This window comes from Protopterus annectens, chromosome 9.part0, assembly GCF_019279795.1.
Source record: "Protopterus annectens isolate FY-2018-M chromosome 9.part0, PAN1.0, whole genome shotgun sequence".
Taxonomy (NCBI): domain Eukaryota; kingdom Metazoa; phylum Chordata; order Ceratodontiformes; family Protopteridae; genus Protopterus; species Protopterus annectens.
In genome coordinates, this window is record NC_056743.1 from 1,959,205,620 (window position 1) to 1,959,223,659 (window position 18,040).

General features: G+C 38.7%; 1 protein-coding gene across 1 annotated transcript in view; it reads left to right on the top strand.

Moving 5' to 3' along the window:
* The first annotated feature begins 1,539 nt into the window (after positions 1-1,539).
* The window catches only part of ATP13A1 (ATPase 13A1), a 1,617,817-nt gene continuing 1,601,316 nt past the window's right edge, over positions 1,540-18,040 (top strand). Inside the window, exon 1 of the mRNA XM_044084778.1 lies at positions 1,540-1,911. Coding sequence (XP_043940713.1) covers positions 1,555-1,911 — 357 coding nt within the window. The 5' untranslated portion in view covers positions 1,540-1,554. The remainder of the gene's footprint in view (positions 1,912-18,040) is intronic.

The following is an 18,040-nucleotide window of genomic DNA, read 5'->3' on the forward strand; positions in this document are numbered from 1 at the left end:
GGTGCCGCATTTTTTTAAACAAATACCTAAGTGTAATTTTTATCTAGCTATCTATTTATTTATTGCACTGTGACACCTCTTTTCATACTCAGATGTTTCTCTCTATATCATACCTCTGTTTGAATACTGGTTTTAGATTATCAATATTGCTCAAATTGTTTTTCATCTTACCTCTCATTTTCTTTGTCCAATAATTCTGGACAAAGCGAGAAACAATGGGGGTGGACAAAGGGACAATTTTTTAAATAGCTTTTATAAAGTAAGACAATTAGGTTTTGCATTTCCATGCATTTTATGAAGGATGTAAAGTCTGAAAATCAAATGTCTTGTCATTAACGACTACAATCCTCCATAATTTGCCAAAAAAGTACAACTCTTACAATGAACAGACCAAAAAAGAAAGCACACAGAAAGGAAGAAAAGTGCTGGAATAAAAAAAACTGTTTATGAAATCTAAGACAAAAATGCTGTGATCCAGTTAATATGCTTATGAACTTTCTGTATTTGTTTTGTGATTCAGTTATTTAAGTTCAGTGTCTTCAGAATCCAACCTACTTCCTTATTTCTCTGCTGGCTGATGTGTTTAGACCAAAAAGAAGCAAAACTCTGGACAGTTCAGACCATACAGTTCAACCTTTAAGATCCAGAAGTCTGGACAAAGTCATAAATAATGGGGGGGCTAAAATAGGAACAATTTTTAAATATTGCTCTACAAACTTAGAAAATTAATAGAAAGTTAACAGGTATAGCTCTCAACTGTGCAGATTTTTGCCTTGTATTTTTGGCCTGTTCTTCATAAATTTGTGGTTTTCTGGCAAATCACAGATGATTTATGTCACTAAATGACATACATTTGAGTTTCTGACTTGGTGTCCGTCACAAAACGCATGCTAACACAAATCCTGTTACTTTAGCAACTTTCTAAGTTTATAAGAGCAATAACTGTAAATCTGCCAGCAAAATAAGTGCGTGCAGTAACCCACATCGGCAGCAGCTGTGAGATCATTGCGAGCGCGTACAAGATTATACGCGCTTATTGCAAGTGTTTCCCCGATAACTGATAAGTACCGCAATATTTAAAATCCATCCGTATTTTTGGTCTTTTGTCCCCGTATTATTTCAGGTTATGTCCAGATTTCTTGCGCTATGAGGTTGAGAGGTATGGGTCTTGTATTAGTATGAACATTGCGAATGATGTGAAGTCTGAAACTCAAATGTTTGTGATTATTTTTCTGACTTCATTCCTCAATGATTTGCCAGAAAACCACAATTTTAAGAAAACAGCCCAAAAATATGAGGCAAACATCTGGGCAGTTGAGAGGTATGGTAGGCAATGCTTTAATTATATTTTGTTTGTTTAGCTTTGCTTTAAAAGATTGTTTTAATATTTGGTATCTTTGGTGCGTAACTGCAGTGTGTACACTTATGTTTATTCGTTGTATCTGTTCTTTCCATCCAGGATATGATTGAACTGGTCGCTTTGGGAATAGCAGCCTGCTAACCTATTCTTTAAATGAAATCTGTCAAACTTTACCCCGCGTGGCGGATTCGGAAATGAAGGTTGCTAAGCCAAATGCTGCTGACGTAGCCGGAAGACTACTGATAGACATGGCGGATGGTTTGTGTAAGCCGGCTATAGGTAATAATGGTACCCTTGTGCCAGATTCGGATGAATTAGTCCGATCAGTGACACTATACCGACGTCGTCATTGGCTATTTCATGGCACGGTACTGCCATTCTTGGCCGGGTTTTACCCTGCTTGGTTATACCTTTGGCTTGATACTTATGGGGTATCCGAGTACCCCGAGGCCGGGTTCATTGCTCTTGCAGTAATTGGCATTGTACATGTTCTCACTGTGTTATCGGGGCATTGGTCGGTGCACGCACACTGTTTGCTCACCTGCACTAAGGTAAGAAGAACACGTCATCATTGTTGTAGTGACTCAGGTGGGGCAGTTTTATGTGAATAAGAGTCCACACGATTTTCCCTTGTCCAGTGATCTTAACCTATATAGTGTGCTGTGTTGGTATAGAGACCCTTTACGGTGATATTCATCCTGGGGATGTCTCTCAATGGTCTTGTAGTACAGGCAGTTTTTATAATGTGAGTAACTTGTAATGTAGAGTCATTCATTCGCATTGGTACTTACAGTAGTATGAGTTGTTACTAGGAAGGATCCTGGTGCGAGAGTTAGGTGATATTTCAGTCCATTTATTGCGTATTGCTTGGGGTGGAGTTTTTGTTTTGCTTGTGCTCTGCTTAGGTTTGAATAAAGGTAGTAGATTTATGCATCTTTGCAGGTTCTTTGTTTTTCTCGGTTTTGACTTTTGTTGAGATAGAAACATGTCACATATTCAGTCTTGAATGTATTTGTAAATGACGATTCCATGTGTTATTTGTGGCACAGTAGTGCTGTGCATGCTGTTTCAGAAACTTCTTGGCTGTTTTCAACACCACCCACACAACCTCTGATGGGCAGAATGATTGTGTATAGAGTATATTACATTTTAAAGTGTCTTCTGGAAGCTGATTGCTTGAAAATTTGAATAATGACGTTATAGTGATGTTTCAGAACTGTGTGTGTGCACAGCATGTTGGCAAGCTTTTGGCATGTCATTTTTACAAGTTATCGCTGATAAAGCAAACAAGGAGCATAGTGTATTTGGTATGTCTGGCATTGTACTTTAACTTGGCAAAGAATGTGATGGACTTTTGCTGAGAATCAGTGTATGGAGAAATGTTATGTCAGACTGGAATGGAGCATGTGGGGTAACTTTCCTCCAGGAAACCAGTACTTTAACATAATATGAAAATGACTGTCTGCCTCCTTTGAAAAAAAAAAAGCACTATAAGTAGAGAGACAGTGTCAGAGTACACGTCTGGTTACCCAGTAATGTTTATTAGTGCCATTAACATCAGGATATGCTACCACACATGTCTGGTTACCCAGTAATGTTTATTAGTGCCATTAACATCAGGATATGCTACCACACATGTCTGGTTACTCAGTAATGTTTATTAGTGCCATTAACATCAGGGTATGCTACCACACATGTCTGGTTACCCAGTAATGTTTATTAGTGCCATTAACATCAGGGTATGCTACCACACGTCTGGTTACTCAGTAATGTTTATTAGTGCCATTAACATCAGGGTATGCTACCACACGTCTGGTTACCCAATAATGTTTATTAGTTAATATCAGGGTATGCTACCACACATGTCTGGTTACCCAGTAATGTTTATTAGTGCCATTAACATCAGGGTATGCTACTATTTTAGTCAAACAGGTAAATTTTATTCTGTACAAAATGGTAACTTCCTAAAAGTGATTTTAACAGTTCAGTTATCATGAACCATGGCGCATAGCATTGGATAAGATCATGGGATGCATGCATTTTTAAAATAGCAGTGTTATATTATCTTAAAATAGTAGAGGTCATAGTAGATATTGACAGTGTATACAGGCTCAATCATCATGTTTATTTTCTATGGAAAGAGAAGCCTCTCTCTAGAATTACAAAGTATGGATGTTTGCAAAGCTGATGCATGCATGTCTTCAACTCTGTGATCTGATCCTGTCAGTGCATGTATTTAACATTTACAAATACTTTAAATATAATTATTTTGAAACACCAACTTGAGGAACATATTACGAGCAATATATTTTGACAAAAAAATTATTGTTGGTTATTTGACAAAATGGCTGCCATATCTCTGATAATGAGTCAGTACACACTGACTTCACTCCTGTTGAGCAACAGTTGGCCAAAAGAAGAACTGGAATATGTGGAATGTAAGTTATTAGACAAACAATTATAACAGTATAGTTTATAGAGTTACTTTGCAAAGTAGTAATTACAGGATCTGGAACATTCACACTCTACTTGGTAGCACACAGTCCATCATCATAAGTTTGATTTTAAACTTTAACCTTTGCCTTGGATAATAGATTGTGTAACATTTTTACAGGAGCACTAGATGTGTTCCTGATTATTCTTAGTTCAAACACTTTAGGTTTGTGTTCAGGAACACAGCATTTAGGTTGAAGCGCCTTGTGAACTACTGCTATATGCCTCCAATTTCATCTGACTAGAGCACCATCTTATGATTATACCTTATAGGAACTTGGTTTATTAGTTTTCTGCTCCTCTAACTTTAGGCAGAATGTTTTGCCTGCTTGAAGGATGGGTACAGGTTGTGCAGTACGACATTTATTGTCAGATGTGTTTTGTATGAAGGTTAGTTCACTGATTATTATTTTTACCTGTTAGGCTCAAGCACTGACTCCAGCATTGGTGCACTAGTTCTTATTTGCTTTCCAAGACTATGAAGATCTTTTTGTCCTAGTGTTTTCTTAGCTCTTTGGACTGCCATCTCAGATTCACCATTTGATTGAAGGTAGTGAGGACCTGACTTAATATGAGTTAAGCTATAGTCATCAACAAGCTGTTTGAAATCAGTACAGTTGCGTATCATTGTCTGTAGCCAGTTTAGTAAGAATTCCATATGTTGTGAACATGGTCGTGGAACCTCATTATTATTTGTTGGCTAGTTGTAGTTAGTATGTGTATTCTTCCTGTGTCACAGTTGTGGTAGTTTTTTCCTTCAGGCTCACACAGCTCAGCGGTTATCTTTTGCCAAGCACCTTGTGGTATGAGTATTAATATTAATGGCTGTCCTTTTTGTGATGGTTTATGGACAGTATAGAACTAATTCCTTCACACAAGCTTTGAAATGTTTTGTCATTATGGTAATCAAAGATTAACCATTAGGGTTCTTTCATGACACTTTGCAAGACCTTGATGGCCTTTATGGATTTGACATAGCACTTCAACATGGCTTGATGAGAATGCTGCTATTTTGTGTTTTTCTTGTCTCTCTTTTTTTAAACATTTTTATTAAATCACCACATTTTAAGTTGCAACGTGGGTTTATATATAGTAATAGAAAACAAGGCAGTCGTCATTGTTGTTGTCATACAGGATACATGTTTGTTTTTAACCATTTTTATTCATTCCAGTATTACATAAGTTGTTCATTTCCTGCCTTCTGTTAAAATTCCCAGAGCATCATTCTTACAGATTTCATTTATTTTTATGAAATTTGCTCTTTCTAAAAATCCCACCTCCAGTTCTTGTATGAACGTTATGATATTCATAACTTCCAAAGCAATTGCCTTAGATTTTAATTTGTGTTTTCTAGAAATTACTTTTTTGGCCATCAAGAGCATTAAAAGTAATAAGTAAGGCTTTGGTATGTTTCAGATCCCATGTCCTAGCTCAAAAGAATTTCCTTCATTTGAACCTCCCAACATTTTTGTCAAAGTACTCTAAGGAATTTTCACAATCAGTCCAGTTGTTACATTCCCAAAATATGTTCCAAAGTATCTCTCTCTTTCCCCATCACATCTCTAAAATTTGCTGTCTGTCTGAGGAAGAATACTCATGAGCTTGGGGGTGTAAACGCACCTATATAAACACTTCCGTACACAAATGCTAAACTTTCTGGTCATTGTTGTATACTTGGGCACCCAACACATTTCTTCACATTGTTTCTTTGTAATTTGCTTTTCTGTTCTCTTTTTCTAACCTTCCCTGATTTGATTATTATAGTTATCAAACAATATTTCTCCACTTTACGACTTTGTCCCTTTTTAAATACATCTTTTGCTCTAGACCTGAGTAAAAACTCTACCAAATGTGGTCTTTACTTAGTACTCTCATACCCCCTTTGTTGCCTGTTTCTGATAGGGGAGGCACACTCGAACCTGCAGTCCAAATTCCTGCTTATCCTTATCCCATTCTGATATCTTCCATCCATATTTATTTCTCTGAATGCCTTGGTTTCTTTGCTCATTTCCTCCAGTAAATTTAGCCCTCTCAGTTTATTTTCTATTCTCCCCTACTAGCAGACATCCTTATTGGTAAAATTGCCTTTCTGCATCCAGATGCTGTTTTAGTTCTTAAAATATTTCTTCTACTGTTTGAATATAATGTTCTGAATGACGATTACTGTTCCTATTAAGAACTTGCATCCAAATTCATAGTCTCTCTTTCTCTGTCTTGGACTCCCTCCCTCCCCATTTCATAGTCATTCTTTTTACTTAGCTAAAACAGAAGGTTATAAACCTATGTACATGAGCCTTAGCTGTATAGTTTTGGAATACCCCTTCAAATCAGGTAACCCTAAACCTCCTTGTTCTGTGGAGAGAATCAGCTTATCCCCCTTAACTTGCTGTTTCACCTTCTCAAATAAATTCCTTCAACTCTTCATTAATTGTCATCTACAACTTCTCCGATTTATAAATATGTCTGACCTGTATATGACTAAAGGAACTAAAAGATTTGCAGTTTTGTATGTTAGTATTCGTATTCATACTCACAAAAATTTTAAGAAATTGAAAACTATTGTTATCTTCTGTTTAGTAACACGTATCCTTACCCACCATAACAGAATTAGAATTATTTTATTTTATATCCCAAAAAGATGACTTCAAGACACAGTAACAATAAAAACAGTAAAGCAATAAAACAAGTTACATGTTCAGACTTTAAAAATTAATCATTGAAAGCCTTGGAATAAAATTCTGCCCACATAACTTTATTTGTATGATTTTAACATAATTTTCTTATGTGAACTCACAAAACAATTGTGGTAATTTTTCTGGGACATGTTCCCCATCACAAAGGAAAAAGAAGAAAAGTAGGGGGGAGAGAGAAAGCTCATACCACATGGAGCAAAACACAAAGATATTACTAACGGAAGGCTTTGAGTTTAAGGAAGCAAGCAAACGAGTAAAATACCTTCACTTAAACCGTAGGGTTTGGTGGAATTTGTTCTAATCTGCCATTTGGACTCCTTACATTCTAACTTAATTTTCCACAGTCCACCCATGGTCTACATCAAGAACTTCTATAACAAAAAAAAAAAAAAACTTGAAACCATGTTTTTATTGCTACTGTTGTATTTAAGCTGACTTGACAGTTAGTTACCTTGTACTTTTCTAGGACTTTTGCACTTAAATATGGCCTTTGAGCTTATTGAAGTTGTGGTGCTGTTTTTCCTCTATTTCCTTACAATTGAGTGTTGGTTTGTACCCCGAATATACAGTTGCACCAACAGGCATTACCTGTCTTAAAGTTAAGTTTAACAAGTTAGTACTTGTTGCTGTTTGTTCTTACATTAGCTCTGTTTCTCTCCCAGATGTGAAAAACAACTTGCATACTTCCAGTGAGCATTAATTTTTAACCATAAGAACAAAATGCACTGGCTATCTTTACATAAATTAAATTGTGCAGAGTTAAATTTAATGCATTAAACCTGCTAGTGAGCATCTTGTTTAACTTATCCATTTCCTGTAGATTCAAACTTCAATTTATTTTTCCAGTAAACTGCTTGCCAATGTAGTTGATTACATTGTATCTTATAGATTTCACTTGAGACCTGTTATGATTAATTGCTTGTACTTGCCAGATGCTTGTCTCCATTTAAAAGCAGTTGATGGGAAAAAAACAGCTAGTAACTGTGCAAATGCAAGAAAGAACCATTGTAGAGTTTAGTCATAACACACTGTTGAAAACTTTTGTGATCAACTGTGTGCACCGTAGGCTCCTTGTTTCTAAGTGAAAACATGGGGGAGGGGGCAGCTAAGCCTGTTTAATTAAAAAACGCTTGCCTATAGTTTAAACTAAGAATATTAGTCTAGACAACCACTTCCATAAACTGAGAACGTTAGTCTAAACATCCAGTTCTATAAAACAGGAAAATTATGTTTAATTCTACATTTATGTTCAGTGCACTTCTACATCCATCCTGCAACCCATTATGACAATATTATATTAACTTTAACTTGCTTCTTACCTTGCTGCAGTGTTAATGTATAACAGAGTTTTTAACTTTAGTATCACTAGCATATATAGCAGTCACTGATAAAACATCCCCCACCTCACAGTGAAATTGCCTCTGATTGCATACCACACAGAACTGCTTTGCAATATGATATGCAGATTACATCATATTTTTTATCCAAACATTGCTAAGAATGAAAGCTCTTTGACTCGGCTACTTCCACATTCCTTTCTGCTTCTTCCTAAATATTAATGACATAAATGTGTTGTTTACGCTTTACAGTTTGCCCTTTAGTTAAACACAGTGAACAAACTTTGTCTTTTTCAACCACTTCTTGCAGAATTACTATTCCACATCTAATCCTACATTTTATGAGATTGATTCTTTACAATTTCCCGTCTATTCACTGCTGATTTTCCTGATCATCTCCCAGGCCCGATCTCAGGTTAGCACCCTTTCCTTTTTCTGTCTCTGAAGCATTTACCTTTGGAACAATGGAAAATATTTTACCAGCAATGTCTCTCTGTAAACTTTGTTATTGATAGAAGAATGAGAAGCAGAATTTCTTTTGAATTACTGGCTCACTGCTTTTTGGCTAAACTTTATTTCCTTCTTAGCCTGTTCTGCATCCAAAAATGTATTTGGTAATTTAGAGAAAGTAAGTTTCTATATCCAGCTGGTTTTAGTATAAATCTCACACCTGCCTTTCAACACTTGTGTTTACTGGGATAAGCCTGCTTCCTTTCTGTCTGGTGTACAGTGCGTAGTCCTCTTCCACCAACACTGTTGTCTTCTCCTTTCGGCTTTTCCAGTTAGCGGTTGCTACAGTGGAAAAATGGTCCACAGAATGATTGGCAGTGGAGTTTTACAGTGTCGACTTCCCTTCTGCCACAGTTTTGCTACAAATGGTTCATTTTATATTGTCACTAATATAGCACTTGACTTCTTTCTCATGGCCAGATTTGGGACTACACAGGATGTTCCCTCTCATTTAACAAATCTTGCAATGTCATGCCAATCCAGCTGCCTTTTTTTATTTTTGTAAAATTAGTGTGCTAGTCCAGTTAAATTAGTGCAGTCTGTCCCTTCCACTTTGTCTGGTATAGCAAAAAAAATCTCTTGTTTTCTGTGCACATTCTGTCTTCTAACTGTACATTTGTAATTGCTGTTCTTGAGAAACCTCATGTTCATCCAGTCAATTCATTTAAATAGTTACTTCTTGCATTTTTTCCATCGTTTTGTCTTGTGACTGTATAGTCCTCCAGAGTTTTGCTTATTTTAAACACTTCCGAGTTCATTTGATTTTTTTCCCCTCTAAACTACTATAAACCACTTCCTGTATCAAAGCTGAAGTTTGAACTGCTTTTTGTTGAACATTTACAAGATTCTTCCTAGCTAGAGCTACAAAAATTCAAATTTCTTCTTTGCTGGCATCCTCTAGTACGTACTTACCAAGATTGTTATTTTTTTACTGGCTTTTTAAGCAATTTCTCATTCTTTTCATTGGGAGAGCTGTAATCACCTTGTTGCTCAGTGTGCCGCTGTCGTGGAAACCCACATATATGTGGATGTTGAGCAGATTATACATACCTTTGCAGTAGTTCTTGTTGATACCATATCCTCCAACTGTAATGCTGGCCTTATGTATGCTGGAATGGCCTGCTGCTGAGTTCTTGGCCTTACGTTCTGTCACTCATCAGCAGTTCAGAGAGGCCATAGCCCATTTGGAGCCTACTACCATGAAACCTGTGTCAGAAAACATAGCTTCCTAATCTTTGATCTACCCCTCATTGAAGAAGCTTGAGAAGGCTTTGTGGAAGAGGAAACAACGTGAATCTCCAGAGGGGTCTCTTATTTGCAGGTTTCTCCATCTGCTGATGTCTGCGATGAGGATACCACACCCCTTGTATAATCCCATGTTTGTTGGGTACCTGTATCTAACCTGAGATTCAGTGGAAAATGCTCACTAAGCAAGATTCCTCCCCACAGAGGAGGTAAAAAGTTTTGTAGATCCTGAAGAATGCCACCAAGACAGCTTAAGAAAACCCTACAATGGTGCTCTTCAGTCCAAAAGAAAGCCTGCTCTATTCTTCAGCTTTGGAGAAAGTGGTGTTTTTGGTCACAGATTCCTAACCTAATATTTTTTATTACTGCAGAAGCCTTTAATAAGGCCCTGATTCTTCAGAGCCTAGCTGTCCAACCTCCATATAAGGAATCCATTGAGATGGATAGGCTAGGGAAGTGAATATGTCTACCATCTTTGCAATTCTGGCACTCTTACTCCCAGCAATGCAAGTAGAATTCTTTGTTTTATTCCATCCTTATTTTGTTATTGTTTAGTATATTTTTTAGGTGTTTGGTATGAAAGCCATTGTACAGTTCATGGGTTACAACCTTTTCCCCACTTCACACCTGCCTTTCATATGACCAAAGTTCTGATACCCATTTTATGTTATGCTATAGAAGGTACGGCCAGTGCTGCAGTGCAGGATCTAGTTTTGCCATATGCCAGCATGTGCAGTTCCTTCTCCTGGACTTTGCAGAAGACACCAGGATGCTCTTTATGGACTCATCCCCCACTGTCCCTGTATTTTTGATCTAGAAATTAAGATGCACCTAGAGAACATGGAGAAAGATGGCAGTATCCTCACGGCTTTGGGAACAAATTTCAGCTGCCTCATAGCTCTTTTTTGGAGGATGCAGAGGAGTCTCTATCAGATATGATTTCTGTGTAGTCCTCCCCCCCCCCAAAAAAGAATAGCAAGCTAGGACAAAACTCAGTAACCAGGATAACCAGGGGAATTTCCAGCATGGCCATGGGCTTAAAGGTGAGACTGCATGGAAGACATTAGGGAACCGTGGGCAAATGGTAGAGGTCCTAGGGCTTTGCCTAACTCCCATTCTGGAGATGGTCAGGAGCTGTTTGTGTCTTCATCTGTCTGCTTGAGAATCCATCACAACAGTTTGATAAGGACACCTGATATTCAGAGGATACTGAAATCCTTTCATAATTCAAACTGTCCCACCAGGTCTTCCCTTGCTCAGCATCTCAGTCCATCAGAAAGTTGCCAAGAGGAAGATGCTCAGTCTTATAGGGAGAAAAGCTGTCCATGAGGTCCCATTGGACCAGCAAGGGTTAAAGGTTTTATTTCAGGTTTTTTAGTGCCAAAAAAGCCCTGTGACTTTGTGTGTTTTGAATATAAGCAGCCCTAAATGCTTCATTTGACTTATTTTTTTCCTCTAAATTGCTGGAAGGCATCTCCTGTACCGAAGGTAAAGCTTTAAGTAATATGTGCTGAAGAGCTGCAAGATTCTTCTTGGCAAGAGATTTTTTTCTGTTCTGGTTTGTTTTCACTTAAATTTTTTTTTAAATTTTGTCTTTGCTGGCATCCGTTAGCCAGTAACAGTGCATTCAGTCCTTACATGTCTCACAGAAAAGGCAGCTTTCATTCCAGTCCCCACCTATAAGTAATATTCCTTACTGAAAACTGATTATTTCTCACAGAATTTTCTTAAGCTCCATTATAGTAATTTCAGGTGGAATGTAAATACATACCAGTGTAATTCTCTCCCCTTGCCAGTAGCCCCTTAGCACTAGAAATGTGCCATTATTATCTTTTTTTTATCCTCTTCTATTACTGTTGAAGCTCCTCTTATAATTAATGTAAGTACTCCTGTTTTCCTTTGTCCCAGATATTCCACTGAATAACCACCCTGAAAAACCTTTCTTTATCAAATTCATGTGTTCAGTTCTTTCCAAGTGTGTCTCCTCTAACGCAGCACTCTACATTTTTAATATAGTTCACTATTCTTTCTTTTTTGTATTTATCTGTGAAACCATTGACATTTAAAGACATTACACAAAGCATCATTATATTAAAAAGTTATCATTCCCACATTTATGTATAACACCTTTTTTGTTAAATGTCTAGTTCCAGCGTTTGTGTTGCATGCATACACTGTTTGTCAGGTTGACCTTTGTATAGTTGTTTCTTGTCATATTCATTTGATGTCACATTGTTTGTTTTATTGAAAACCCTTAAAAAAACAACAAACTTCCAGTACCCCCAGAAACCTATTAATTTAATGCTAACACACAAAACTATGCACATATTGGAATATTTAAGTTTTACCTTCCTAATAGGAACAAATATCTGAAACTGACAGCCACACTGACAGACTTGCGTTAACCTAAAAGAAAGGTTATCCACACTAAGATGTATGGTGCAGCCTGTGCTTGTACTAATTTATTATTGTACTTCTCCATCTCCAAAAGCCTGTTTCTGCTTCATTTCCAACGTCTTCTTGATTCTTCTAGTCAACTCCATTCCTTCTCTCCCAACATTTTTCATTGAAACGGTGGAAGAGCTTTCACCGGTACAGTCTCTCTGTGGTCTCCATTACCAGACGAACATGAAGCAGAATGTCCTTCTGTTTCACAACTTACTTTTTGTTGGGCAAACATTTATATTTCCTCTTTAGCTTGTACTTTATCAGAAAATGATTTTGTCCCCACAGGGAAGAATACCTTGAAGACAGCTGGGTACAGCAGTTTGAATGTCGCACCTGCTTCTCGACATTCTCTGAATAGTGGAATGAATTTATTCCTCTGCTGCCTGCTGTACAATGAAGAATCATTCTCCACAAACACACTACTTTTTCCCACTTTTACTATTTTGTTCTTCTGCCACAGTTTTGTCAAAATCAACTCCTGCTGCTGCTAGGATTGCAACTTTATTATTAAAGGTCTAGGTTGCTTTCTCATAGCCAGGTTTGGAGCATATGCACAGTAGTGTGCCTTTTCAACTAACAACTCCTGCTGTGGAATACCAGTCAATTTGCGCTTTCATAAAATTAATGCAGTCTGTTCCTTCCAGCGTCTCTGGTATCGTTGAAAATCTCACTTGTTCCCTATGTGCTCTGTCTTCTAATTGTACTGTTTTTTTTTTTTAAATCTCTTCCTGGGTAGTCTCATATTCAGCCAGCCTTTTTTCCATTTCAGCTTCTGATTTTTGCAGCTTTATCACCTAATCTGAATATCAGTTTAAAGCTTCTTCCATTTTTTCTAGCCTTTTGTTTGTGTTGATAGACTCCATCAGTGTTATGTTTTATTTTAACTAGGTCTGTGTGCAGGGTTTTTTTTATATCTTCCTGTAGGTTACTGCAAGTCATGTCTGGAGGTTGCATTGCTTTTTGCTGAACATCTGCAGAACTTTCCCCAGTCAGTGTTACTCACCTTTTGTAGCTGATTTTTTTCCAACTGCTCTCTCTTTCTTTTTCCAGGCATCCAGGCAGTACACTTGGTAGCCAGTTGCTGAAATTTACCCATAAGCACAAAAGTCTGTTGGCCTTCTCTGTCAAGTTTCTGTTTTCACACTGGGAGAGCTAGAGTTAAGCTGTTACACAATGTGCAGCCATCTTGGAAGTCCTCCCCCCACTTTAGATAGATATGCTGCATTATCCTCAGGCAGCCGAGCCTTAATCCACCATACCATTCAACAAAACACTCCTTTTATTGGTGGTGGTTTGCAGTACACTACCATCCCTAAAATCCTGCAGCTACAGCTGGTGAACTGCTAAACCTTCCACTCCTAACATCAAACCATCCCAGTCACAGCCAGTCATAACGCTAACCTTGGCAAATCTGCTTGCTTGCCACTATAACTCCATAGGTTGTGCCTGTCAGATGTACTCCTTTCTGTTCCGTATTCATGTCACAAACCACCAGGGCCAGATCCAGCGCAGGTCTACATAGGTAGCTGCCTAGGGCACAGTGGTGGTGGTGGTGGAGAGCTCAGGAACAGCTTTGTTGCTGTGCATCCTGGTGTAGCCCTGTGCCGTTGGTTAGAACCAACAAGACAGGGTGACAACTTTCAGGAATTGCCGCACAATTTTTATAGTAGGGTTGCAGAGCAGCAGAAAGCTGTTTATACAGCATTACAGGAGAAGATGTTGGTTTTGCAGCAGTGAACGCAGTTTACACATTGTTTGGTTGGTTTGAAGCAGCATCGAAGTCGAGCAACAAAAGTTATTATTCCATATAATAGGAGTGTGTGCAAGTCTAATAAGAGAAACACAGACTCAATGCTGTACCTTTACTACTGGTTGCAGGAGACTTGATCCTTCACACCTGTTGCCAGACCTCCATTAACTTTTACTTTTTTTGATAAATCACTGAGAATTGCAGTCAGTGTCAGTCATTAGAGTTTCATGTTTTTTCTGGTTCACAGAATACGTGTTTATACAAAACCTGTTTTTCTGCAGACTACTCTAAATCTCTTAAAAAGTAATCTATCTTTAGTTTTGCAGAACGTGTCTGATTTTTGCCTTGTATTTATTCACTCTCCTTGCAAGTCACTTAACCAGATGGTGCTTTGGGGCAACTGGAAATTTGGGCTTGACTCTCCAGTGATCCCCTGGACTGCAAACCAAGTAACTGTGATCCAGAGTAGTTATGTTGTAAAGGAAAGAAATCAATTGTAAACAGAAGCATCATCATATAAACCATGTTCTTGTATGTGATACTTGATCTCATTGTTCTGTTGAATGTTGAAGGTGTGTCTTACTATTGAGTTGTGAATAAATTTGGATAGCACAAATTCTGAGTTTAATATTAAGAATTTAACTATGAATACATTTTTAATTTAGCTTGTTGTTTGCAGATATGAAATACACTATGTTTGGGCTACAGCAGTTCATCTAGCACGTGGTGCAGATGAGTACGGCTATGGGCTGTCAAAGAGCTGCTTTCTGTAGAACACGGTTTGATTCCCTTAGCTTTCATTTGTCTTCTGTTTGACTCTGCCAGGTACTTCACTAGACAGTACTCCTCCTGAAAAAAAAAACACTTGTGTCCTGTTGGATTTTATAAGCTGATGGTAAATGCATTACACACTTGTCTTTTATAGGTTCGTAGGTAAGTAGTAGGCCGGCTGCCCTTGTGGGTCACTTTAAGCTTAGCCAATTTCCTTGAAGGTGAATGTCAAGCCCTTGTGTTTGTGAGGTAAACACCTTAACCATCATGCCATCTCCCAACCCCTTTTGAAATCTTGCACCCTTTGCATAGAATACACTGAAGGGCCAATTAACCTGTGTTTCAGTTTAAATCCCAGCATGTCTATTGTAGTTTAACGGTTTGTCAGATGCCTTGTTACTAAATGTGTGTTTCAAGGGAATAAAGGTTTACTTTTTTTATGCCAAGTCTGTTTTCAGTGTGAGAGTGTTTTGTTTAGAAAATGACTTTTTTTTCTAGAAAACTGGAAATAAATTTTAAATGAAATCCAAAACTCTGTAATAATTGTAAAAGTATAGAAGAAAGTGGTAAGTACACTGGCATAGTCTAAACATGTTGCATTTTAGTAATATATTTTGCATTGTCTTCTTTACAGCTTTCAGCAACTGGAAAGGGGTTTGACATTTGTCATATCATAATTCAGAATGATGATCAGAACTGTCTGATCTTCAGCATCCATTATGTAGTCGTTGTTGCATATTACTGCAGTATCATCTTCTCTGCTAGATCGGAATACAAAGAATTTCTTTATTTAGTAAAAAGCTGTTACTCTGGCAGTTGGTGCAAAGGACTAAAGCCCCAGCTTGTTAATGTGCTACTTTCTGTGGCAAGGGTGCAGGGTTTGAATCTTTCTACCTTTATTTACCTGCTGTGTGATATTAAGCAAGTCACTTAATCAGACTGTGTTTTGGAACAATTGGGAAGCTGGGCTAGGCTCCTTGAAGGTCTCCAGGACTACATGCCTGGTAACGGTGAACCTGTTGTCATTGTTTGTCAGCCATTCTCCAGTGCCTAGCTGATCTAGTTCAGGACATGTTATGGCAAAATCACCAGCACAGCAATTTTTAATGCAGCATGAGCAATTTATTCTTCAAGGGCAGCAGGCACTGTATTTTCGAATAAGGCACCGAGAAGCAAACTTGTTTGCCAGCAACAACCTTTGCATTAGTAATCGTTCTCTTTAATGTGGAATTATTCGGGTGACTTTTACTTTGGCAAAGATTGTGCTATTGATTTAGCATATGTTATCAGGTAGTTAACATTAGAATGGCCGCAGTGGTGCAGCAGTTAGCATTGTCCCCTCACAGCAAGAGGTTCTCCTGTTTGATTCTCGGCTGGAGCGCCTTGTCTGGAGTCTGCATGTCTTCCTCACGGTCGAGTGATGCTAAAGACATGAAGGTAGGTGCGGGTGTGAATGGGCATGCCTTCATTGAAGGTTGGGCATCGGGCTGGCAACTCGGCACCATAAAAATCCACTGCCTATCATGAGCGGACACCTCCGCTGTGGTGACCCCTAACCAGGAAAAGCCGAAAGACTTTTTATCAGGTAGTTAACATTACTTATGCTCTGACATGGCTAGATCTTACATTATGGTGGTAGTGGTCTCTATGTAGTTTCATGTAGTTTATCTAAAGCTACCAATAAAGTACATATACTTCTTAACAATAAGGGGTATACGCAGTCAACAAACTAGCTGGTAGTGGCTCTCTGTTGATGAAAGTACTTTATTCTCTTGTCATCTGGTTGATTTTAACTACGTAATTGTTAAACTGAATACTTTGGCTACTGTTGTTTGTGTGAAAGACATTTGAAGTCATTGTTGCATATTACTACAGTATCATATTCTCTGCTAGATCAGAATACAAAGAATTTCTTTATTTATTAAAAAGCTGTTACTCTGGCAGTTGGTGCAAAGGACTAAAGCCCTGTAGAATCCTATATAAACGCATTCTACGGACATCTCCAGGAATGCATGGATCATGCTATCCCAAACAAAATCAAGACCCAATCATCCAAAGGCAGGCGTCCAGTCTGGTGGACCCCAGCCATAAATAAACTGTACAACAGAAGGAGGAAGCTACTACATGATAGAGCAAAATCCCTAAAAGGGAAGGCATCTCTGATCAGTACTAGCAAAAAAATTACGATCCCTCATAAAATCCTCCAAGGCCAGCTTCGAGAGAAAAATTGCACAGGACACTAAAGGCAATCATAAGGCTTTTTTCAGTTATGTTAGGAACCTGGGATGCAACTCCCAGACTTGTTCTGAGTTGATTCTAAACGACAAAAAATACACTGAACCCACAGACATCGCCAATATCCTGGCAGACAGGTTCAGTGCAAACTTCTCCACCCCCTCTCCCTCAAAAGAGCAAGTATCTATCCCGGCAGAGTGCAGCCTCCCAAACATCTCTGATGCTCAGGTGAAGGCCGCCCTCTCCAAAGCAAAAAAACACTGCTTCCATGGGACCAGATGGCGTCGCGGGTTGTGTTCTACATGAACTCCAAGAAGAACTAATCCCTCAAGTAAAATTGCTGTACAGTCTCAGCCTCACTGCAGGATATGTGCCCAAAGAATGGCGTACAGCAACAGTGGTCCCACTCCACAAAGGTGGCGCCTCTGCGGACCCTGGAAACTATCGCCCCATAAGCCTGACTAGCCTAGTCTGCAAGGCTATGGAGAGGATCATCATGGAACTCATAAACAAAGACATTGGGGACCTACAGACACTAGATCCTACCCAATTTGGCTTCGTCAAGGGCAGATCCTGCCTTTTGAATCAGGTCGACTTCTTCAAAACAGTCACCAAGGCCATAGATGAAGGGAAGGTATTCCACACAGCCTATCTCGACCTCGCAAAGGCATTTGACACAATACCCCACTCGGGCATCATAGATAGGGGTATAAACCCCTATGTCACAAGATGGGTCGCAAACTGGCTCAAAGACAGAACCCACAGAGTCAGAGTTGCTGGGGCCATGTCAGACTCGAAACCGGTCACAAGTGGCATCCCACAAGGTTCTGTCCTGGGACCTCTCTTGTTCGGTATTTACTTTTCTGAGGTACAGGCCAATGTGGGAGGACTATGGCTCACCAAGTTCGCAGATGACTGCAAACTGGGCGCCATAATCGACTCTCCAGCTGACACAAACATCCTTCAAAAAGGTCTCGCAGAGACGGATAACTGGTGCCAGAGCCATGGTTTAAAGCTAAATGCCAAAAAGTGTATAGTCATACCCTTTGGCAAAAACAATGTGCCCACAAATTACCACATAGGTGGTAACCCATTAAGTACAGAGAAAGTAATTAGGATCTGGGGACCCAAGTTGATAGCAATCTCTCCTTTGACAACCACATTGCCAAAGTGGTTAGAAAGACCTTCTACATAGCCC